This window comes from Ovis aries, chromosome 4 (assembly GCF_016772045.2).
Source record: "Ovis aries strain OAR_USU_Benz2616 breed Rambouillet chromosome 4, ARS-UI_Ramb_v3.0, whole genome shotgun sequence".
In the NCBI taxonomy this organism is placed as follows: domain Eukaryota; kingdom Metazoa; phylum Chordata; class Mammalia; order Artiodactyla; family Bovidae; genus Ovis; species Ovis aries.
In genome coordinates, this window is record NC_056057.1 from 105,319,417 (window position 1) to 105,343,910 (window position 24,494).

At 49.1% G+C, this 24,494-nt stretch overlaps 1 protein-coding gene across 10 annotated transcripts in view; it reads right to left on the minus strand.

Moving 5' to 3' along the window:
• DENND2A (DENN domain containing 2A) overlaps window positions 1–24,494 on the minus strand; it is a 98,572-nt gene that overhangs the window by 13,638 nt on the left and 60,440 nt on the right. For all 10 annotated transcript variants that reach the window (XM_015095408.3, XM_027968876.2, XM_027968874.2 and 7 more), the window contains 8 exons: window positions 21,412–21,505; window positions 20,972–21,022; window positions 19,665–19,852; window positions 14,578–14,687; window positions 13,291–13,360; window positions 12,068–12,145; window positions 8,564–8,704; window positions 7,095–7,243 (listed from right to left, as the gene is read on the minus strand). In XM_015095408.3, the coding sequence (XP_014950894.2) occupies window positions 7,095–7,243; window positions 8,564–8,704; window positions 12,068–12,145; window positions 13,291–13,360; window positions 14,578–14,687; window positions 19,665–19,852; window positions 20,972–21,022; window positions 21,412–21,505 (881 nt within the window). The remainder of the gene's footprint in view (window positions 1–7,094; window positions 7,244–8,563; window positions 8,705–12,067; window positions 12,146–13,290; window positions 13,361–14,577; window positions 14,688–19,664; window positions 19,853–20,971; window positions 21,023–21,411; window positions 21,506–24,494) is intronic.

Sequence of the window (24,494 nt, forward strand, 5' to 3'; positions counted from 1 at the left end):
AAAGATGGGCACAGGGGAGAAGGGTCAGGTCCCAGAATGCTTTGCTACTTGGTGGCGGTTCCTGAGGGTTGAAGCATTAGTCCAGAGATACCAGGATACACTTGTCAGCACTCAGATTCTCCTGGAGAAGACGCTTCAGTTCTGGCTGCTACAAAGCCCGTGTGCCCTATGTGTGGTTGTTTAATCGCTCAGTAGTGTCTGACTCTTTCTGATTCCGTGGACTGCAGCAGGCGAGGGTTTCCTGTCCTTCACCATCTCCGGAGTTTGCTCAAGCTCACATCCATTGAGTCAGTGATGCCATCCAACCATCTCATCCTCTGTTGTCCCCTTCTCCTCATGCCCTCAATCTTTCCCAGCACCAGGGTCCTAGCCCAATTTGCGGTTAGTTATTACTATGCTCAGCAGCCTCCCAATTCACCTAGCAACCAGAAAGAGTCAAGCACAGAGCTTTCTCTAAGATGCTACCAGAAAAGTGAAGGATGAGTTTCCAGAGTTGGAGAGACCCCAGGAGTTTGCAGGATGAGTCCATCAGCATCCTTTAGGATTCCAGGCAAAATGTCTCTCCCTTTGTGTGTGATTCCCAGGAACCAGAGCCAGCGGTGACTCTGATGTGGTCTGGTGCCTGCTGAAACCTAGTGGGAGGTGCCTGCCATGCTTCCATTACTGTACTTTCAGACCCTGTAGAAATGTGTCACTGAGTTAAAAAAGAACCCAGGCTGGACCTCAACAAAACTGGGTATGCTATGCTCTGCGTGATCTCAGGTAAAGCTCTTCTCCAGGCCTCAGCTTCCTCATCTGTAACATAAGGAAAGTGGGTGTTCCAGCTTTAAAGTCTGCCAACTACAAACTATGAGAGAGAGAGAGAAAGCCAGAACTGGACGTAGGAGCCAGGAGCTGAAAATAACTGACAGTGAAAAAAAAACCCAGGCCTGGAGGGTAATTCTAGAGCTCACTGATGGAGACAGGACAGAAAAGCAATGGTGACATCTCATTCCAAGGAATTAGGGGATACAATGTTGGAGAGTTTTTAAGTTGCCACAGTAAGCCCCCGAAAGGACTACACTTGGAGCCAGCACAGCCTGGAGGGACTTGACTCCAGAAGAGAGCTGGAGTATGCTATATCCGAGATTCTGTTGGTGATGGGTTTGGAGTCAAAGACAATTTGTGGCTATGCTATTGTCTAAACCTCACTTCAAAGTTATCTTGGTGTTCACGGCAAAAAGAGAAAAAAAGTAGTTAATACTTAATGTGTAATCAGTCTGATGGCATTTTCATAGCACTCTGCTGAACTAAACACAGGTATCTCCCTGTTAGCTTCTTGAGGACCTCTGAAGTAGTCCTCTAGATGTCGGACCGCCAAGATGGGAGCTACACACCCTCTCAAGTAGCCCTTGGCAAGCTCACTTGCCTGGAGAGGGTGTGCCACAAACCCAACCTTTTTCTGAAACACTATGGTGCAACTGATTGAGACAGGATACAGGGCCCCATGTAAACCTACAGAAACGGAGTAAAAATGAATTAAAGGAACACACAGCAAGATGAAGGTGCACAGCTACACGTGGACTTCTTTGCGTAGTCACCCCACATCAAGGCCAAGATTCAAGCTCCTATTTGTCCAGATTTGACCACCGAATCCCACTTTTCATCAGCTGGAAGTTTGTCGTTTAGCTTCTAGTGTGAATGCACCTCGGAAAGATAAGTAAGTTTCTCGAGTATTAAAAAACCGTCATTCTGCCTAAAACTTTTACACAAACTGTTTATGTGCAGTTCTGACTCTCTTATTCAGCCTAGTGTGCAGATTGGGCCAAAACCTTGGGAACTGAAATTAATAAACGAAAAAACAAAATGTTTATCATCAGGGAAATGAAGAAAGGGGTATAGGGAAATATTTATTTAGGTTGTTATGACAACAGAACAAGCGATCACAACAACATTCTTTCTTTCCCATCTGCTAAACTTTGGCTTGACAGAGCCTTAAGAAACACTCAACGTCCACCGTAAAGATGAAACGGAGCAAGAATGTTGTTCTAAATTTGATAGATTTTTGGCTCCACTTAAAACCCGTTTATAACTCATACAATATTTGCCCCAACTCCCAGCTATTTCCTCTTGCAGTGGGCAGACGCACTTGCAACGATGGGGAAGTGAACTGTGTGGTGGGGGAGGGTGCTGGTGGCAGTGGTCACAGGCCTCCGGCAGGCTAATGTTCACCCCGGGAAGTCAGGGGGCCACTCACTGGGCCTGCGGCGTGCCCTGTTCTCATGCCCTGCTCCGTGCCCTTGAGGAGATGGGGGGCTACAGATGGGAACCTGGGGCAGCCTACTTCTACTTCCAGCTGAGCAGGGCTAGAAAGCAGGGCATGCACAGCCCATAGAGAGCAAGTGGTGCCCGCTGATGAGGATGAAAGCACGGGCTGAACTTAGGCTGAAGGCTTTCTTCAGAGGCTTTTCCAGGTCAGACGACTTGCAGCCAGCCACTGGTTTGTCATGGCCTAGCTGGAGAGTCAGACACAACTGAGCGACTTCACTTTCACTTTTCACTTTCATGCCTTGGAGAAGGAAATGGCAACCCACTCCAGCTTTCTTGCCTGGAGAATCCCAGGGATGGTGGAGCCTGGTGGGCTGCCATCTATGGGGTCACACAGTCGGACACAACTGAAAGCGGCTTAGCAGCAGCAGCAGCTGAAGAATGCTTCAGTTCCCTAGAGCTATTTTCCCATAAATCAGAAGTAGGTGGTGGCTGATTCCTCCCAGAGGAACCCCTTAGGTGGAGCAGGCTGGAGAAAAGATGAGTTCTGGCTTTCTCCCTCAGTAACTTCATGCGCACCATGTTCTCCGGAGGCGTTTCTGTGCTCTGATCATTAGCTAGGTCCCTATTTCACAGGTGAGCCTGACTTCCTGTGTGGGCTCTCTGTTAGGGGAGGGGGCAAGTCTGAGGGTCAGAGAGACCCCCAAAGAGGGGGCTGTGCTGAGTCACCCTCAGAAGAAAGCACTTAAAGCTGCAAGAGGAGGTACAGATGGTGCCCTGACTTCTGGGCACAGGCTAGATCAGAGGCCTGGGAGTCCTGGGAGAGTGGATCTGTAACACGGGATATATTTATTTATCTTCAACCCAGTAAGGTTAAGAGGGGTGTTAGAAGGGCACTCACAGTTAGTTACCTCAGCACCTCACCATCCTGAAGCGCCTACGTTTAGTATCAGTCTCAGGAAAATGCTATCCAGATGGTTTCTACTGAACCAGACCCCCTGGGAGAGGAGTGGGCCATGTGAGGGTGGGATCCCAGAGCATCTGAGCTGGAGGGGGTCCCATGGGAATCACACAGCTGGGCAGAGGAGGTGGCTGTCCCCTGGGACACTGGAAAGCACAGGATGCCTGAGATGGATGACTCCTGGGTCAGGAATGGGGGAAGGGTACTTTAGCAGGTCCGGGACCAAGATTGCTGGGTGAGCAGACACCAAGGGGTGTGGCAGACACCTGGGGCACCCCAGCCCATGGACTCAGAGAAGGTCAGAGCTGGGAGAGACTCTGGAGGTTTGCTCAGCCACCTGCCTCACGGGGGTCCTGGCTGGAAGGGTGGGTAGGGTGGATGGGCCCAGGAGAGGAAAGCACAGATGTCTGAGCTTCCTCCAGAGACAGTTCTGGCTGGACTGCCAAGCACGTTGTGATGGCACGTTTTTAAAGACTGTCCCTATGTATCTGTGTAGACAGATAGCCTCACAGATACTCCTCTATTCCACCCAGACCATGGCGGCCCGCTTGCCTTCTCATCTTCTCTGGAGCCAGCTAGCCCTGTCTGATCCCAGCTTTCCCACTGACCCCTTCCTTGAGCAAAGTGACTTCACTTCCATGTGCTTCTTCAGTCCAGTTCAGTTCAGTTCAGTCACTCAGTCGTGTCCGACTCTTTGCGACCCCATGAATCACAGCACACCAGGCCTCCCTGTCCATCACCAACTCCCGGAGTTCACTCAGACTCACTTCCATCGAGTCGGTGATGCCATCCAGCCATCTCATCCTCGGTCATCCCCTTCTCCTCCTGCCCCCAATCCCTCCCAGCATCAGGGTCTTTTCCAATGAGTCAACTCTTTGTGTGAGGTGTCCAAAGTACTGGAGCTTCAGCTTCAGCATCATTCCTTCCAAAGAACACCAGTGTGCTTCTTAGTCTCCCGCTAACAGGACTGAACTCATGGCGTTCTCGAGAGGCTGAGAGAATGGAGGAGCCAGCCCAGGGCAGCCCGCCGGTTCCCCACCTTGGGACTCAGCTGTTGCTGTTCTCATCAGGCTTACGTACACTGTGCTTTCTGCCTCAGGACTCTCAGGGCCTTTCTTTCTCTCTTTTCCCACTTCCTTAGATCTGCACTTAACTAGTGTTAGCTGAAAAGCAAATTTATTGAGCAAGAGACAGAACACTTGAAGCCATTTGTAACGAGACAATTCACGGGCTACTTCTGGGGACAATGAGACACCGGAGCCCTAGCAATTCAGAGCTCTGAGTGGCTGGGCACCGAGGAGCCCTTGTTTCCTAAATGAGGAGACCCAGGGCCAACAGCTGAGTTTGTTCAGGCCTCCCCGCTGTCTGGGAAGGCCCCTCCCATGGGATGAGAGCTGGACGTGCCAGCCTGAATATCTGTCTGCAGTGTAATTTCAGTATTTCATACACACATGCGAGCACCCATACACACTGGCTCTGGACCCAAAGAGGGCACCCAAGTTACCCACGTCCCTGTCCCCCTACCTGGCAAAAATCCTACCTCCTCAGTGCCCCATGGCTGGCAGCTGCTGCAAAAGAAAACAGCCAGTGGGCAGTAAGAGCCTTATGGCAAGAACAGCGTCCTGCAGCCACGGCTGGCATTTTACCCTCTTGCGGGTGTTTGCTGCTCCAAGAGACTACATCTCTCAGGGCAGAGTGCCAGGCACCCTGGGAGGCAGGGTGATGACAGAAACCCCAAAGTCCCTCCAATCAGACCACCGCAGTGACTTGCCTCCTGCCAGGGCAGGAGGGGCAGGGGCTGGGAGGACTGAGCAGTACTGGCAGTGGGCAGGCCCCATGCTCAGGGAGGGGTTCCTTTCATTGTCTCTCATGACAACAGCTCTGTGTGAGTCCCACCTATCAACCCAGAAGTCTCTCCAGGGACAAGGTGGAGTAGTCAAGTCCTTCCCCAGAGGTCTCTGTCCTAAGCCCTTCTGGGAGTCTCGGCGTCCAAAGCCTCTGACATATGCCCGCTGCTGCCCTGCAGGGATGCCTCTGTCTTTGATGTGGCTCCCTCCCTTTCTGTTCCCACCTTCTCCTTTCATTGTCCCTTTGTGAGAAAAATAGATGATATTATCCCTTCTCCTTCCCTGCTGAAGAAAGCCTGGGTTAGAGCCAGGGGCCACGGGCCCTGGTCCCCTGCTCCTCTTGAGTCGCGTCCATCTTGTCAGATATTTGGGGAGGCTGGACCCTTCCTGAGCCTGACATCTTTAAACCAGAAGCAAGCGCCCCTCGGGACTATTTGCCCCATCTCCACTCCCTGGAGGGCCTTCCACTCCTGATGTGGGTCTTTCGGAGATCCATCACTTTCCCCTCCTCCCAAGGAAAGCCTGAGAATCCGACAAATAAAGAAAACGGTGGAGAGTGGGGGATGGTGGGGCTTCCAGAGATTACAGTCACTACAGCACTGGTGAAATCTGATCCTGGTCATGGAAGGGTTATTTCTCATCCTCAGCTTGCAGGCCCCCACCTTGAGAACTCTGTGGTCCGAATCCCCCAGTGCCCAGGGATCTTGGAGAGCTGCCCACAGCACCAGCTGCAGGCTAGAGGCAGGGTGTGCTGACAAGAGTGCACAGAGAGTACAATAACTGTGACATTAAATGTGAATAGCTAACTCTCAGGCAGGCCAGGAGCAGCCTGGGAGGAGCCCGGGGGCTGCGGTCCAATGCCCGAGCGTGAGCAAGGTGACCAGATGGGCTGTGGTGGAGGCAGGGCTGGATTCCATCTCCCGCCACGCCTCTGGACGGACCCCACGTTCACACGCTTTGTCCTTTGCACTCTTCCTTCCCTTTTCTTCTTCTTCCCTTTTGTTTTCTAGAGTTGAGAGTCATTATTTCCTCTCCAAACCGATTTTTACATGTTTTTGGCACGGCTTCTCTCCAGATGGACTCTCAGCTGGCCTCTCCCGCTTGGCCGGCTCATCTCGAGCCAGGACCCACGTCTCAGCCCTCCCTGGAGCAGCAGCCACCACTTGCGCCTCTGCGTCCTCAGTTCCAAAGTGAGGACGGCTCTGATTAAGTATTTTGAAATGATGAAAATGCCAAGAATTCTTTTTTTTTTCTTTTTTAAAGTTCAGAATTAACCCCAAGCTCTATCTGCATCTTCTTCAGGATCTTCTTTGATCTGTGACTGGGCTTTGCCAATCACCCTAGGATGTAGGTGCACCCTGCTGGGCAGCGGGTCTATGTGTGTGGATTCTGTTAGCCCTAGACAAGGTACGCCTCTGGCTCTGTACCTCCCACCTGGTCCTGCAGCCCTCTGCTGGTTCCTGGCTTAACTCTCTGTTCCACTACACTGAGCTACCCTGCAGTTCCTGAAGGAACTCTTGGCCTCCCCTCTCCTTGCTGTTGTACCAACAGATCCTTTTGCCTGGAACATGCTTTCTACTTGCTCTTGGCCTTAAGATGCAGGGAACTCGTCTTGTCTACGAATGAGAACGCTCTGCCTCTAGTCAGCCTTTACAGCACGGTGGTCTCTTTACTTCTCCATCCCCACCCTGGACCGAGGCCTCTTGAAGCACAGGTCTGTCTTTTCCCTGTTCCCCCAGCACATGGTAGGGTGCCCAGCGCCTAGCAGAATGAGAGAACAGCAGGCCAAGTACCAGCTGAGCAGAGTGCAGAAGTGCAGGCTCAGCTCACTTTACACAACTCGGGGGCCTCACAAGCCTCCAGCCTCAGCTGCCCACGGATTCTCACTCCTTCTGCGGAGGAGCTGCCTCTGAACTCCAGGCGATGCCCCGCTACAGGTTCCACCCCGTGCGAGACTGACCGTCATGCAAACACTTTAGAGACGGTGCGAGACTGACCGTTGTGTAAACACTTCAGCGGAAGTTGCCAAGGTCTGATACCTGAGCTTGTCTGCGATGAAGATGACCCTCCTTTCCAAGAGCAGGGAGGCAAAAACGCAGAGCAGGTGTCGGACGCTGAGAGAGGAAAAGAGAGACTCAAAGTCCACGTGTTCGAGCCGGGAGTCCAGCGGACGGCACAGTTCAATCACCTGCCGGGAACAGGAACAGCATGAGGGGGCCGCCTGGTCAGCTAGGCCTCTCATGCACCGGGCAGGCCTGGGGCCCTGTGGTCCTCAGCAGGGAGGCCCACTGCCAGGGGAGGAGGGAGAGAAAAACAGGAAAACCAAAGGGACTGGGGAAAGAAAGACGGCAGGAGACTGGGAAAGGAGGTGCGTTTGGTAGGGACTCGGTCTCACCGGTGCGTGTGAGGGTAGTTTGCGTGGAGGTGGGGAGACAAGACACGGAACCAGAACCCCTCGGGCCATGATGGCTGGAGCCCGCCCCCTCCCACCCCATCGATGACACGTGTGAGCCCCCACAGGGAGTTTTGAGGGCCAGTCCCTTGGAGTCCCACAGCAGAATGTCTGATCTCACAAGGGACTCCCAGGCTCACAAAGAAGGACCAGCAGTTCCAAGCACTTCTTTCAAGGCTCCTCTCCTCTACAAGGCGATTCTTAATGAACTCAACCCCATTCCAACCCCTGCGCAGGGATGGCTCTTTCAGCTTGTGTGCATAGTGTGCACATATCTCCTCACTCTGCACTTGTTGACATGTTCCTGAGTTCACCTCAGGTCACTACTCGTGTGCATGCTCTTCATGGTGAGCAGAACCTGGCTTCTGCTCTCAGCATGGCACCGGCCTGGTGCTGCGCGGACGGTGGGGCTCGCTAAGGTTAACATCCCCATGGCCAAGTTACCTGCATCCGTATGGGGTGGTTTAGGATTCTCCAGCAGCAGGGAGGCCACTGCTCTCTGCGCTGGGAAGTTGAGCGGTTCCAGAATATCACAGACATCCTCATCCTGCCCCTGTCCCCAGAGGTGACCTGCTTTTCCAAGGGCCTTTAGAACTGGAGACTCAAGGCTGAACAGGTCACATACAAGGAAGGGAAGATGAAAACAAGCTCTGGTATCAGATCTCACCCAGCCAAGGGAAGGGACACGTTTCAAAGTCTGGGATGCATAAAAAGTAGCACCTGAGCTTGTCTTCCCCCGAAAAGAATCTGCTTTGCATATTAAGTGGTAGCGGTGATATAGATCAAAACCCTAAAAAGGTTCAAATACGATCTATGAAGAGAAGCTGAAGATGTTCACTGCCCTGGCACAGTTTTCTCATCCAGCAACCAACGGATGGATTGGACTTAGGCTGGAATTTATGACTCTCTCACAGACGGATGATCTGGGCCAGCTTGCGGAGCAAGAGGCCACCACTGAATGTGACAGCCCCCTGAAAGCCAGCCAGTGGGATCACCAGGACCTGATCACTGTCAGGGCTATGCCCCCTGGGACAGGAGAGGACTCTGACGGCATACCTCAGTTCCTGATCCGGGCAAGAAGTTCTTGACCACAATGGTTTTGCCCAGGGCTGGAAAGGGGGCTTCCATAACGCTCCTCATGAGAGGCTGGACCAGGGCAGGAGAGATGCCTCGTCGTTTTTCCACCTCATCCAAGATCTGCAAGGGACAGAAAATTCAGGCTGCGAGGTGGCGCTCTCTTCCAGATGAAGGGGGCCTGCCACCGAGGCTAAGGAACCGTGGGGAAGCCAGGGTGTCCTCATCAGGTCAAACCTACAGTCTCTTTCACCTTGTGTGTTAAGACCCGGATTCACCCTCTCTGCAGCCACTCTTTTTCCATGTGGCTCTACCCCACTTAAAGGGTGAAGTATAGCTCCTGGCCCCCTTGACTTTGAAAACTGTCCTGTTTGTCAGTTTGCATTCCCCTGTGACATTGATTATGATATATGTTCTAAATGGGAAGAATAGCGCCCCTCAAGGGCATAAAAATTGGTTGGGGGTTGGTGAAAAAACTCTGGTATTGTGAGGATTTGTGCCCTTCTAAGGGCCCAAAGTACATAAACAGATATGTAACATATCTGTAGAACCGAATTTTCTCTGGGGGGAAGCCATCAGGACAACACAGACCAAAACCAATGAGATGCCACTTGACAGCCATTAGGACAACTGTAATAAAAAAATAGATAACAAGTGTTGGTGAGGAAGTGGAAAAATCGGAACCCTCATACACTGCAGGTGGAAATGTACTCTAGTGAAGTTTTTCTTTTGAAAATAGTCTGGCGGCTTCTCAAGAAATTAAACATATATGACCCAGCAAATCCACTCCTAGGTATTTAACCAACGGAAATGAAAACATGTTCACACGAAAACGTGAATGTTCAAAGCAGCATTATTCATAGTAGCCAAAAAAGGAAACAATCTAAACATCCAATAACTTATGAATAATAAGCAAAATGTGTTACCTATATAATGGAATATTATTCGACATGATGGAATAAAATACTGATACATGCTACAACATGGATGAATTTTGAAAACGCTGCTAAGTGAAATAAGCCAGACACAAAAGGGACACAGATTATATGATTCCACTAACATGAGATCCTCGAGTCAAACTCATAAAAGAGGAAGAAAGTAGAGTAGACTGGTGGTTGCCAGGGGCTTGGGGAGGAGAGGATAGAGGGTTAGTGTTTAACAGGCACTGAATTTCAGTCTGGGGAGATGAAAGAGTTCTGGAGATGGATGGTGGAGATGGTGGCACAACAAAGTGAATAGACATAATGCCAATCCACTGTACACTTAAAAAGGACTAGATGGTAAGTTTAATGTTATGTATGTTTCAGCACAGTAAAAAGAAAACAATATGACAAAGAGTCAAAAATTTCATGGGGAGGAGGGGCAATTGAGGAAAAACCATATCTAAAAAGGCTGCTCACTAGAACAATAACGAAAAGAAGTTGAGGACCACTGGGCAGGCAGGATGAGGCGGAAGTGACCATGTGCCAGTGCTAAGCCCAGGGCTTGGGAAGCAAGCAGAAACTTGCCTTACGTGTTTCTGCTTGCCTCCCTGTGCATGCATGGGACAGCTTCCTGTCTCAGGGGGGTGACAGACCCGCATCCAGACTTGCAACCTGAAGCACAGCCCAGCCAGCCTGGATCAGCCAACCCCTAGCCTACTGGAAGCACAAGAGTGAGTGAGCCACGGAGTCCAGCAGAGCAGAACCCCAGAGCCCTGTCCCTCTGTGGGAGTCAATGGTAGCTGCTTTAAGCCACTGTGGTTTGTTAACACAGCGTCATTGCAACGATACTTATGCTTTCTTCAGAGGTTCTGAAAGCTGTGCTTATCTATCATCCTTCTGTCTGTACTGAAGGACAATTTGCCATAATGGTCCTTGCCGCTCACCTAGAAATAGCCTGAGGTCTTGGAATTAGTTAGCCAACGCTCTGTCTATGGTTCTATACTGAATATTTGCTGTGTGGTCTTCGGCAAGTCTTCATACTATATTCTTAAAAAATTCACAGTCACAAAACTGACATGAAAATGCAGGACTGTGCATCACACGAGTATGTTAGGATGTTCGCTTGCTCTGCATCTCCTGCCCACGACGTAGCAATGCAGCTTATGTGAACGTCAGAGCTGCTGCTGGAGGTTGGCCTACCTCGCAGGAGCCGTTTACCCCTAGATTCATAAGCGTTCTCACAATGGGGTCTCTGACCTACAGCCTCCTCTCCGTGTTGAAACAAACCCATGATGAAGACTGGCAAGAACAGCAATGCAAATCTGAGCCAGAGCTTGTGAGTGCCTGACTGTAATGTTCAATGACTACCTCCTCACGTGGAGCAAAGGCCATGACTCAGGTGACGCTGGTACCATTAATTACTTCAGACTTGTGTACAAGTACAAGCTCTACCACAGCCAGAGCTCACACTGCATCCTTCTAATTCAGGCTTCCTCTGAGCTCAGGATGGGGTGGGCAGGAGCGGGAATTTTGTTTCAGAATGCCGAGGGAGTGGGGCTTTCATCCACAGACAGCAGATGCAGGACTTCAATTCTCCAAAAGAAAACCTGGACTGAAATACACGCTTAAGGACTCAAAATACATGTATAGATTAAATATTTATGTCTCGTTAACAGAAGAAACAAATGTTGAGTTATACCTAATTTTTGAGATAGGCATCAGACAGCATAGTAGTTATGCCAATCCAGAATACTGGGGTGGCTGAGCCAATTCACCATGGCAATTCCTACGTCCTGATATATTGCTTCATTTTCCAAAACGAAGGACCAAGTTATACTAAGATTTTGATAGAGGGCTTCCCTGATAGCTCAGTTGGTAAAGAATCCGCCTGCAATGCAGGAGACCCCAGTTCGATTCCTGGGTCCACTGGAGAAGTGGATAGGCTACCCACTCTAGTATTCCTGGGCTTTCCTTATGGCTCAGCTGGTAAAGAATCTGCCTGCAATGTGGGAGACCTGGGTTTGATCCCTGGATTGGGAAGATACCCTGGAGAAGGGAAAGGCTGCCCACTCCAGTATTCTGGCCTGGAGAATTTCATGGACTGTATAGTCCATGGAGTCGCAAAGAGTCGGACACGACTGAGAGACTTTCACTTTCACTTTGACAGACTTAGAGTCGTCTTACAATAACAAATCTCACACACACACAACAGATACACATAACACACACACACAACACACAATGTGGCAAAAGATAATGCTTCTGAGAGGGAATGTAAAACACTTGGAACATTCTGGGGAGAGCCTTTGCCCTCCATCCTCAACTGCAATTAATTTGTCCTTTTCCCCTCCCTCACTTTCTGGGCCACAACCTTCATCCATTCATTTCCTGTCCCAGTGATTATCTCAGTGAGGCTCAGGGAAGGGAGGAGGAAGAAGTGGCAAGGAAAACAGGTTGGGGAGTAAGAAGATAAAAAGTCCTGGGAGGTGGGGCGTCTCCTGAATCCTCCTGGGCCCTGCAACTCCCACGTGCTCCCTCCCTTCTCTGGGGCCCAAGTCCTCACCTTTGAAAAGAGGCTGAAGCATCCCAGACGGCTCACGATGCAGTAAACTTCAGGGAGACGCTTTCCTTTGCCGCCAGGCTTTTGGGAGTGAAACACAAGGAGATTATGAGCGTGAGCAGTCTCAGGGGAGGAAAGACCCCAGATGTTTTTAACATGGTGCTGACTGTTTCCACACACCAGGGTTTTTGAAAATCAGTAAGGTAAGCAGTTACCAATACCCCGTCTTACAGGTGGAACCACTTCTGGCTGCATAGACATGTGTCAAAATTCTCCCAAAGGGACCAAATCAAGAGTTTTGTGCACACGGTAGGAGCTCAATGTGGCCCACGGAACCATAAAATGAGGAATCTTAACTTGTTTACTCATATCACTTAACTTGTTTACTCACATTACTCATATCACTGTGGTTTTTCTCAAATAACTTATTTATTCCTTATAATGATTATAACTCCAAATGAGAAATCTTTTCTACAAATCCTTTTTGGAAACTATTAATTTTCAAAACAAAAAAGGAAAGCAATCTCAATACTTACACTCCAAAGTAATTATAGCAACAGACTTGATTATCCCACTTAACTTTTTCGATTATCATCCATACTTTTTTTATTCACTAATTCAACAAATATTTACTGAGCAGCCGCTATGTGCCGCACATTATTCTTGGCTATACTAGCCTATGCATAATAGCACTAAAATATGCTCTCAGTGGAAAATGATTTGCCGCTACTGAAGGTACTCCCAAATACGGGCCTCAAAAAGACAAGTTCTAAAATGTTTTGGCATACTCATCTCACTGAAGTAAGTTTCTGACTTTTAAAGGTTAATGTTCTGAAGGAGACACTTAAAGTATTTGTGTCATGAACCAAAAAGCCATCCTTCTTGGGCCCTTACCACTATTATGAAAGCTCTCTTTAAGCTCTCAGAGTCTGTTGAGCACACTTTATTAGAAAGGACACCTGCCTTAAGGGGGGATGGTCATTTATTTGGCAGGGAAAACAGTGGAGAAAGTATTTCCTTTCCAAGGGAGATAGACAGTGTTTCCATCCACAGTGAGGCTCATGTGGACCCCCGAACACTCCTCCCCGTGTTTAACGGCCCTGATGAATTCGCTACACCTCTTGTCTGTGGCCTGTGGCGAATGAGGCTTGTGGCGAATGAGGTCCTAGGAAGCCAGTGGGGGCTCCACACAGAGCTCTCGCTGCCGGAGAGCAGGGGATACTGACCAGCAGTCTTCGGCAGTAACCAAACCTTCTGCTCCCATCTTCTCCAGTTAAGACAAACGAGAACGTTTCACTATGGTTGGGAAAATGAAAGGAGGTGCGTTACTCTCCGACCACTATGAGACTAGGTATCAATTACAAGAAAAAAACTGTAGGAAACACAAACACATGGAGATAACACGACATGTTTCTAAATAACCAACAGGTGACTGAAGAAATCAAAAGGGAAGTCAAAAAATTTCCAGAAACAAATGACAATGAAAACACTACAACTCAACACCTATGGGACGCAGCAAAAGCAGTTCTAACAGGGACGTTTATAGCAATACAATCCTCCCCCAAGAAACAAGAAAAACATGGAATAGACAACCTAACCTCACATCTAAAGCAACTGGAAAAAGAAGAGGAAGTGTGTTACAAAACAGAACAAAAGCACTGTGCTGAGCCACCAGGGGACATTCGGGAGGAGGCTGTCGGAAAGCACGGCTCCCTGTCCCGCCCGTCCATCTCTGGGCTGTGGCTCCAGTCTCTGTCAGGGACACGGGGATCTCAAGTGTCACTGTGTCCTGGGAGGAAGTGAGGACTTTTCTTTCCACACTCAGCCCTCATATAATCCTATCACCTGGGCCATCCCATTGAACAGACACAGTAGTCACTGGTCCTCTCCTGGGGTGAGCCTGGGAGTGACTCAAGACTGGGGGGTGTTGGGGGGGAGCTGGGTAGCAGCAGGCAATGGTGGTGCCCTTCTTGGAGCTGCTCATGGGGCAGCTCTCCTGGGCACTGAGGCTGTGACTGTCCTTAAAGACTGCTGGGCCAACTTCGAGGTACTCAGTGTCCCTCGAACACTTAGGATTTGTAGCCTCCTGAGTTTGGTCAGTTGTTGAGACCTCTGATAAAAAAATACTTCCACCCAACAATATGGGTTAAAGCAGAAATGTAAACTTGATCACAATCTGAGTAACGGCTGGATGTGTTGCTGAAGAAGTATTTTCACAGCACTGGACAAGGTTTTCTTAGACTACGAATTACCTTATTGCCCATCACATCAGCTTATGAAACACATTCCAAGATGGAGTGGGAGGTCTGGGAACCTGCACATTTGGCAAAATGAGTCTTGTCTTCAGTCATGCTTTACAAACACCCGTGGGGGAAATTTATACACTCGAATCTGTCAGGCTCACTTAACAGTAGGACTGACTTACGTACAGGGTCTGCCATGGACGACCTCGCTCTAGCTCTCACTTCAGTCTTGGAGGGGCCGGGGGAGGGCGGGGAGACGCCAGCACATACCTGGTAAACTGCTGGACCGGAGTCCAGTCCTTGGCATCGGGGAAACAGAACTGGGGGATGGCCTTCAGCTGGTCCTCAGCTTCTCTCATGAACTTGAACGACCTTTCCAACTGCAGGGAGGAGGGCGAGAGGATGTTGAAGAATAAGCCCCGGTGTAAGCAAGACAGACGCTCGACAGGCGCACAGCCCCCACGGCCCTGAAATCATAACTGTCGCCTTAACCTCCACGCTGAGGAGGGCTTGCAGCTCAGGCTTAGGTTATTTTTTCCCTCAGGGCAGTTTCAACTATAGTCTTATGTGGGGAGCAGGGAGAAAAAAATAGTGTGCTTTAGAGAAATGTTCTCTATGCCTAACATTCTGGAATATAAGCATTTTAATCAATAAGGAAGAGCTGTCATAGCAACGGCTTCCGAATCCGAGACTCACAAATCTGCAAGGCAGAGCCGCAAATCTAGTCATCTGATGTCTGGACCTAGGCAAAGCTGGCCCTCTTTAATTTCAGCAGAGATGTTTTACAGCCCTTCCTAGTGAATCCATCCAGGTAAATTACGTTATTCGGTGAAATTTAATTCATTTCAGGAAGTCTTTGAATATCAGAATTAAAGGAAAACTAGACACAAGTCTGACATTCTTGGAAGAAAATAAGCCCGGAGAAGTTAAGTGATTTGTCCATGATCACACAGCTAGAATGGAATCCAGGAAAGAATAAAAATGATCTTAATTTCTGTCTTCTTGCTCTCTGATTTAACTGACACATCACAGACTGGAAGAATACCATCTCACTTCAAAATGGAGCGAATGGATGAAGCCTGACTTTAGAGATCATATTTAAACCGTGACTCTGCTTGTTCTGTGTCTGAATGGGTATCTGCTTCAAAAAGCACTCCATTCTGGGGAGTCTGCTGGGCAGCAATGCACCTGTAGTTAACCACACTGTACTGTACACCTGGAGATGCTGGGATGCTGAGTTTTATGCCACGTGTTTCCTTTTTGCCTCAACTGAAAAAAGGCACTCTAGGTATAAAGTTTGGGATACACACAAAAAAAGTTCATAATTAGCATAGTTTGCTTATAAATTGGTACTTCTAAAGTGCTGGGAGGAATTATTGGCTTTTTGTTGTGTTGTTATTGATAGGTTTACACTTGTTACATTTTCCTTATAAACAGTTAAAGAAAAAATAAACCATGATAAAATTGCCTTCAGTCATCTAAAATATCAGCTAATTGAACTGAGTGGAGTGTGAATTTCTAAAATTAGGAAACTGTAGCATCTAACTTAAAGTCTTAAGCATACAACAGTATATTATACTGTTGTCCGCAATTTCTTATTTTGTTTCTCATACCTTTCCATTAGCCTTCACCTTAAACCAGGGCTTCCCAGGTGGCCCTAGTGGTAAAGAACCCGCTTGCTAATGCAGGAGACTTTTTAAGAGACTCAGGTAAGACAACTGGGTAAGGAAGATCCCCTGGAGAAGGAAATGGCAACCCAATCCAGTATTCCTGCCTAGAGAATCCCATGGACAGAGGAGCTTGACACGCTACAGTCCATAGGGTTGCAAAGAATCGGACACGAATGAAGTGACTTAGCACAGCACCACCTTAAACCAGTCTTGCAGTTTCTGAGGTCTGTTGGCCAATGGTACTCCTTCACAGAGGATCTGCAAGCCTTCCCAAGGCCATGAAACATCAGAGAGAAGAGGTCTCTGAAGACAGCATCCAAAGGAATAGGACATTGGGCTGATGGCTTTCAACTTGAAAACCCACTTCTAGTATGATCCTTATTTGGCCAGATCAAATTTAACTAAAGCTGCTACTAATATAATATTAATACTTGAGACAACTATCGATGAATGAAGCAGTCACCACAGGTAGACTTGGAGCCAGTCATTAATTGTTCTTCACTCTTTCTTCTTCAGAATAAACAGTCACTCTTTCTTTACTGTACAATGGTTCTCTCTTTCATCCATGACTCAGAAGATTCCAACTGGTACTGGAACAGTCTTTGAGTTGACAATTTACTAGCTCAGACTGTTGCCAAAGCAATAGGTTTTGATTACCCTTGGACAGTCTTGCAAAGAATACCAGCTGGGTGTAGTTGTTGGGGGGGGATCATTAATCACCACAGAGTGATGGACCCCAAACAACAAATAACACCAAAGGAAGGAACAATGACATTTTTCCATAGTGGAAACAGCATTAATTAGAGAACTGAAGAGCAAGCCTTGTAGGAGAGTGAGTTCCAGTGCTTTCAATACGGCGCAGTCACCACGTGAACACACCCGCCCTCAGACCACATGCACGACACCCACAAATATATATATACACATGTATGCATATACACACGGTCATCAACAGACAAGTTATCAACTCATGTGCACATACGTGCTCGGACACACACAGGAGCACAGTTACAGGAAGAGACACACAGAGAGCTCTCTCACAAATACGATCAATCGCAGATGGCTGGGAAACAGCCTGATCTCTGTGAGGCGTCATGAAAGAGAACTGTGAGGTGTCAAGCATTTTAATGGAATATGGCAGGCAGGATTGCTAGTGCACAAATATGGATTTGAAACCTTGATCAATGTGTCTATAGGAGTGGGGGATGAAACTCAAGAAAAAAAGTTAAAAATGAGGAGAAAGAAGAAGCAAAAGGGGCTTCTGACAGAGGGAGCAGGTGAAGGCAAGGAGATAATATATAGTAGCCTGGCATGCAAAAATGTCTACAAAGAATGATCACCAGAACATTAAAGATAAACACCTAAAGAAAAGCTGGCAGCAAGATGCACTTCCAACAGAAAGAGAGCTGCTAAATAGATCAGGGTATACCCACATAATGTGGTATTATGGAATTTCAAAAATGATGTTTTAGAATTTATATGAAATATGTTTGTAAACAATGATAGGTTTACAAAACATGATACGGAAATTACCCAATGTCCGACCTCAGTTTTGTAAGAAAATTCTACTCTGAGAAAAGACTGGAGAAAGACAATAAAACGCCAACAACAAGGACCTCTGCGGGACTGGAGATGACTTTTTCTCTAAACATTTCTGTATTAGTCTCCCTTTCCACAGTGACTTACACAACTTTCCACTCAAAAGTTTTAATGTGATGTCTAGGAGGCCGGAAAATCCCACGGACGGAGGAGCCTGGTGGGCTGCAGTCCATGGGGTCGCTAAGAGTTGGATACGACTGAGCAACTTCACTTTCACTTTTCACTTTCATGCATTGGAGAAGGAAATGGCAGCCCACTCCAGTGTTCTTGCCTGGAGAATCCCAGGGACGGGGGAGCTTGGTAGGCTGCCGTCTATGGGGTCGCACAGAGTTGGACACAACTGAGGTGACTTAGCAGCAGCAGCAGCAGGAGGAGGCTGGAGAGTCCATGTCGGAAACTCAGGCATTTGATAGTTAGGGTGGTTCATTAATTCATTCATGGGACACTGACTTTATTCCTGGAACACTAAGCATCACCGTATGTATAACACTGTGCTAGGCCCTGAGGGAAGTAAATAAAATAACAGGCCCGTCCCTCGTGCCTTGGTGCTTGCTCTGTGAGGTCCCCAACTAAACGTGGGCATACATAGCACTGAGGGTTTCAGGGATCACCCCTGGAGGAGATGGAGGAAGTGAGTCAGTGCCCGTGTGGAAGGCTGGTGCCTATGGCTTATCTCCCTTACACACATTTCCGTCCTAAACTCCAAGCCGAGGACGCGACTGCTCTGCTGGTCTCCAGTGGGCAGAACGGAAGGAAGGGTGGCTCAGGAGGAGGAGAGGGACAGCCGGCCCCCAGGTCTTGGCAGATGCCGGGGTTCTGCTTGGGTGGTGGCAGCGAAGGGAGGCTCCGAGGGGACCAGGACATGAGCGCCCTCCCCTCTTTCCGTCTCTGAGCACCACTGTGTGCACTGGACAGAGACTGGCACACTTTACCTCCTGAGTCTCTGGAGTCTCTCATGCCCTCCTGTCAGAGGGTAAGCTCCCCGAGGACAGGAAACACTTCTGCTCATCTTGGTAATCCCCTGGGGCCAAGCAGAAACCAGCTGCAATGTAATAGGGTCTCAGTAAATCCTCGCCGAGCTGCATTAGAAAGTGATGAAAGCTCTCTATCACTGATGCCAAAGCCTGTGGGTCATTTATCTATGATAGGCCATGCCACTTTAGGCTTTATTGAGCGCCGTTTCATTTTAGGAGCCACGATTAATAATATAGGATGGCTTCCCTGCTGGCTCAGACAGTAAAGAATCTGCCTGCAATGCAAGAGACCCAGGTTCAATCCCTGGGTTGGGAAGGTCCCTCAGAAAAGAGAGTGGCTATCCACTCCAGTATTCTTGCCTGGAGAATCCCATGGACAGAGGAGCCTGGCGGGCTACAGTTCATGGGGTCGCAAAGAGCTGGACACAACTGAGCGACTTTCACGTTAATATATGGTAAAGCCAAATCCACACAGGACTGACCCATGTGAGAACAGAACAGGATTCTTGCATGTGCACACAAAAACAGAGGCACACAGGGCACATGGGCGTGTGCAGCAGGGACACAAACGTGACACTCCTTGTGCAGTTGATGCGGAAGAAGCTTCTAGGGTGGGCTGGGGAGAGATGTGGCCGGATAAGAAGATGGGGAGAGTGGATAGAACGGTACCGTCAGCATAGTGACCACAGGAAGCAAGTCTGTCCCTGCTTGAGTCATGCATTGAAGGCAGGAAGAGCAGGGGACGACAGAGGATGAGATGGCTGGGTGGCATCACCGACTCAATGGACATGAGTTTGAGTGAACTCTGGGAGCTGGCGATGGACAGGGAGGCCTGGTGTGCTGCAGTCCAAGGGCTCGAAAAGAGTTGGACACAACTGAGCAACTGAAGTGAACTGAACTTAGTCATGCATCTCACACCCCTCGAATCTCCCAAATTCTCCAGCAGCGTTTTTTTTTTTTTTAATCAATATACTTTAATTAGGACCCATTATTGAAATTCTGGACACTGAATGTTCCTTGGGCTCCTGCACCTCCCTGAACCATGAGTCCCAGTAAGATCTTCCCAGGAATGCTGCAGTCCACGGCAGGCCGCAGAGCCTGGCCCATCCTGTACCTTCAGTGGGAACTGCTGGGTGAGTTCGGGCACGTACGCAGCCCCAGCTTGCTTCTTGTGCAGGGACACGACCACAAAGTACTCAAAAAGTTGCCTCTCCTGGTACTCGACCAGCTCCCGGTCCAGGGACGTGTATCTCGGAGCCTGCTTCAGCCGTGACTTCACGTTGACCAGACGCTGGCTGTGGGCTGGAGAGGGAGCAGAGAGAGACAGAGAGCGGAGGACCGCCTGAAAATGACTCACTCCCAATGTCGAACTGCACAGAGCTGTGACACATTATGGAATTCCCAGCTCAAAGTACTTTTTCTAATCCTACAAAAGCGTCTCCACATTTAACAAATTAGTACAAAGCTCTTTACTGGGGATTCTTGCCAAAGTTCTAGGAGTAGCAACCCGCCGCCAGGCTAATTGGGTGCAGAGGCCTGGAATGTGGGGCCTCCATTCCACCATGGATTTGCTGCCTGGACTTGGGGCAGCGGCTTGAGTGACCCTTGGGTTCCTGTGTCAGATGGGGTGGGGACTCCTCCCTTCAGTCACTTCCTTTACCTTTCCTCTTGAGGGCTGTGACAAAATCCAGACCCCAGAGCTTTTGGAGCTGGGAGCTTTGTAAACATCCCGTGTGGCTCAAGTGGCAGAGACCTGCCTGGTCTAGAACTCCCATCTGCCTTCTCTCCTGCGACCGCTCTGTGCGCTGCAGACGGTCGGCCTCACTCCCGAGATGGGTCAGGGAGCCAGGTGGGTGTCAGAGGCTGAAGAGGCAGGGCCACTGAGACGATGGGTGGGTTGCCATCACCTCGCTGAGCAGCCCTGGACTACAGCGTTCGCTGGCTTGCCCCTGGGGTTCTGAAAAGTTGTGCAAACCTCACTGAGACCTAGACTAAGATCACCAGGTTTAGGTCCACGGGGACCAGTAATTTCAGCGACTTCATCTAACAGATGAGGAAGTACAGGCCCTGGATCTCGACCATTTCCTCCAGATCACAGAGCCCTTTTACAGGAGTAGGGCAAGGGCCCCAGGTCTCTGGAGTCGCAGGCCAGCACGCTGTACCTTTCACAGGTGTGAAAAACACCCATAATGCATGGGTGTGGGGACAGGGAGTCACCGCTGCGGTAGCTACCCTGAGTCTCTAGAGTGTAGCCAGAGGCTCAGGGGCCAGACAGGCCCACCCGGGCCAAGTTCAGATATCCACGCCTTGCCCAGCAAGCTCCTGCAAGGACGCTGTGTGCCCTCACACTCAGCAGGAAGCGCCACCTTCGCACCTTCCCCGTCACCAACACGCACCCTGCACAACAACGGCTCTTCTCACCTTTCAGCTTCTCCTCGGTGTCACTGTCAGACTCGCTGTTCTCATCTGTCACTAGACAAAAAAAAAAAAAAAAAAAAAAATTGCAAACATGGGTCTTTCTAATGCAGGAAACTTTTTCATGTGGTAGCACAAATCCGAGAGTTCCAGTTCAGAGGGGCTGTTTTCATTTTTTTTTTTCCTGTTTAAAGGTCATGAACAAACTATGTCTTTGTCCAACTGCATGTGTTTCCAGATTAACTTGGCTGTACTTCAGATGGTACCTCTAGCAAATCCAGTCAAAGATATTGGTCCCTTCCGTGCAAATTAAACAAAGAAGGTGGCTCCCCTGCTGAGGTCAGAGCATGCAGCCCTGGGCTGACATGATGGATGGACAAGGAGAGGGGAAGGGAGATTCTGTTTTCAGATTCTTGGGGGAGGAGGAACAGTGACGGGGCCCCTACCTTTTCCTGAGTTGCTCTCTGTGGACTGGGACAGCCTCTTCACGCGTTTCTTTCCTCTCCGGGCTTCATAGATGGCATTGATTCGCAATACCAGCTGCCACACATGGGGAGAAGGGAAGCCTGTGTGAGCAGTCTCCTCCCTGAGAGGGGCTGGGATGCCCTCGCTGCCCATTCTCTTTGAGGACCCTGGCGGGCCAGGGCTGGGGGCAGGAGGTGGGGGAGACACGTCCTACTGGCCCGCTGGCGTCTTTTAGTCATTCTTCTCAGCCAGATAGAAGCCTGACCCGTCAGGAGCACAGCCAGCCTCTCTGGTGGGGGGTGGTGTTGTCTGAATCTAATGCATCCCGCAGAGACACAGAGGGAGCCATTTCACTCGTGTGTGCCCCTTCTGACAGTGCCATCTCAGTGTGGTTTGGGAAGGAGCCTCTGCCCCCAAAACAAAGCAAGAAAAGAAAGAGACAGGAGAAAAAGCTGTTCCCAGGCAGGCCCCCTTTCATGGGAACCATGCCAAAGTGCGTCTGAGCAGCAAGCAGGAAGGGAGCAGGGTTGTCGTGGCTCCTGAGTCCAAGCTCGGGTCAGCAGGGAGCCAGGCTGGCCCCCAGCACGCTGCCCTTCTTGCAGACTGGCGGAGGCCTCTCAGGACCACCCTGGTGCTCAGGAGCTGAGCTGCTCAGCAGATGCCTTCCTAAGCGGCACAACCTCCAGGCTGACTACAGCAGAGCTGGGTGATGGAGGCCCCCGCGTCACTTCCTGTCCGGCTTTACAGCATCACCTGTAACTTCCAAGAGCAGAAGCTTTCTGGGTTTTACCTGGTTGGGAAAAAGGGAGGTCTACCCATGCATAATCGAGGCGAGCCAACTACTGATGTTAAAGGCGAGCTGGCTGTAAGCTACCTTGCAAAGCTTGAAATTCTTTTGTACGTTGGGAAGAACGGGAGGGATGTGCTATGGTAAACTGGGTGATGGGACCAGGTGGGCACAGTTGCCAATGCCCATCTCTAGCCTCCGCTCTTCTGATCTATTCCCTAAAGGAGCTCGCTGGCTCCTCTACAAGCATGGGCCTGGCAGGACATGGGGGGCTTATCCTCAAGGTCTCCTTGTGGTGGGTCTGGGGTCCATGCCCCCAGCTCTGCAGAGCGCTCCTGACACGGCCCTGTTGCATCTCCGGACACCTGTGCCCCCTGGCTCCCACCTGAACGAGGCCTCTGCCTTCACCCCCAAACCCCTGCCATGTGGTGGCTCTTTCTGTTTGCTCTCACTAGCCCGCCATCTCCTTGAGAGCACAGCCCCCTGAAGTGGCCGTATCTTCTTTTCTAGCATGATCTGACTGGTAGGATACAACACTAACCCCATTTCTCCGGCTGTCACATAACTGAACTTTAACAGGAGATGATTTTTTTTTTTGAGTGTTCTGAAAAAAAATAAAGTGTTTTGTACTAGAAGTACTGGCCTCTTTAGAAGCCATTTTTAAGTTGGAAAAAATATTTTTAACTATAACCTCATTTGGAAGATGGTGTGTTTCAGAGAGTCATGTGGTACTTAATTCTGCTCTGGTGGCTGCCAAAGAAACAGGGCTCCACACAAACCTGCCATGTGCGCTGAGCGGGGAGCTCAGCTTTTCATTAGAAAGGACAGCATTGTGATTCATGAATCCTGAGGACATCACACTGCTGAGTAAACAGCTGCTCGGTTTCAGCTGCTGCGTTAATGAAGGTACAGGGTTGCTAGGAGAATACAGGGAAGAAGTGTCTCTTTCTCTCCCCTCCTCCACCGGGACCTTCACTCCTCTTACGGCCAAGGTGGGAGAAACCAAGGGGAGCATCCACGCTTCCAGAAGGGACTCTGTGTTACACGGTTCAGCAGAGGCAGCTGAAGGAGTGCCAACCAACCCACTGTCTCATCAGTTGTGAGTAGACCGTGAAGTCCTTCTTGCTAGATCAAAACACAACAGCCAGGGTTTTGGACAGCAAATGCTTTAAGGGTCAAAATCTGGAAGTCATGAATGTGCCTGAAAAAGAAACTTGGACTTCAAGAAAAGGATTCATAGCATCTAGAAAGAAGCTTCATACTCAAGAGTGACGGTAAGTCTAGGTTAAGATTAAGTAGCAAGTGACAGAACTGAGGATTCATGAAACTTAGAATAAACTATAATTAGTCATTTGTTTTCTTTTTAGCCATTCCTTGGGACTTCCCTGGTGGTCCAGTGGTTAAGATTCTATGCTTCCAATGCAAAGGGTATGGGTTCGATCCCTTGTTGGGGAACAAAGATCCCACGTGCCTTGTGGTGCAGCCAAAAAATTAAAAAAAAAATAAGCATTCCTTTGAAGAACTGTGTACTTCACCTTTATGATTAAAGTTTTAATAGGATTTTGCTGTTGTTGTGAAAGTGACAGCTAAAACACGGTGATTTTTCTCTGGATTTGATTGTATCTGTCAAAGTTGATTTTTTTCCAGATTTGATTATATCTGTCAAAGCCTATCGGAATAAGTGCCTGGGCACTATTTAAGTGGGTGGCAACTCACTTTAATTTCAGGCAATATACTAATAGGTAACAAACTGCTGCTTGTAAATTAAACACATAGAAAGTGGCAGAAATAATTCTACTTTTCTTTCTACCTCTCTACTTTCATATAATATATGCACACATATTTTCCTCTCCTTAATCAAAAAATCTTTTCTAAATAATAAAATAATATGAAGGTGGTAGAAGACACAGGTTAAGTACTTATTAAGAGATCCCACAGTCAAACTTAAGAGTTGTATCAAAGCTCTTTTAACCTAAAGCTGATTCATTTGATTGTTCCTGTTTAATTTGCTAAAATAATGGTGAGGTTGTATAGATGTTACTGGCCATTTGTGCAATTATTCCACAATAGCAGGGTTTTGACATTACAGAGATGTGTGAGCCTTGCTAGAACGAGAAGAGGCGCAGTAAGGGTGATTCAAGACCCCACACTTCGGGGTCCCCACAATGACAGCACAGGGCAGGGACTCGGAGACAGTCGAAAGGAGACAGAAAGCGACTCTGCCAGGGGTGAAGGAGACTGGGACCCACATGCTAGTGGGAACCCATCCAGCAGACA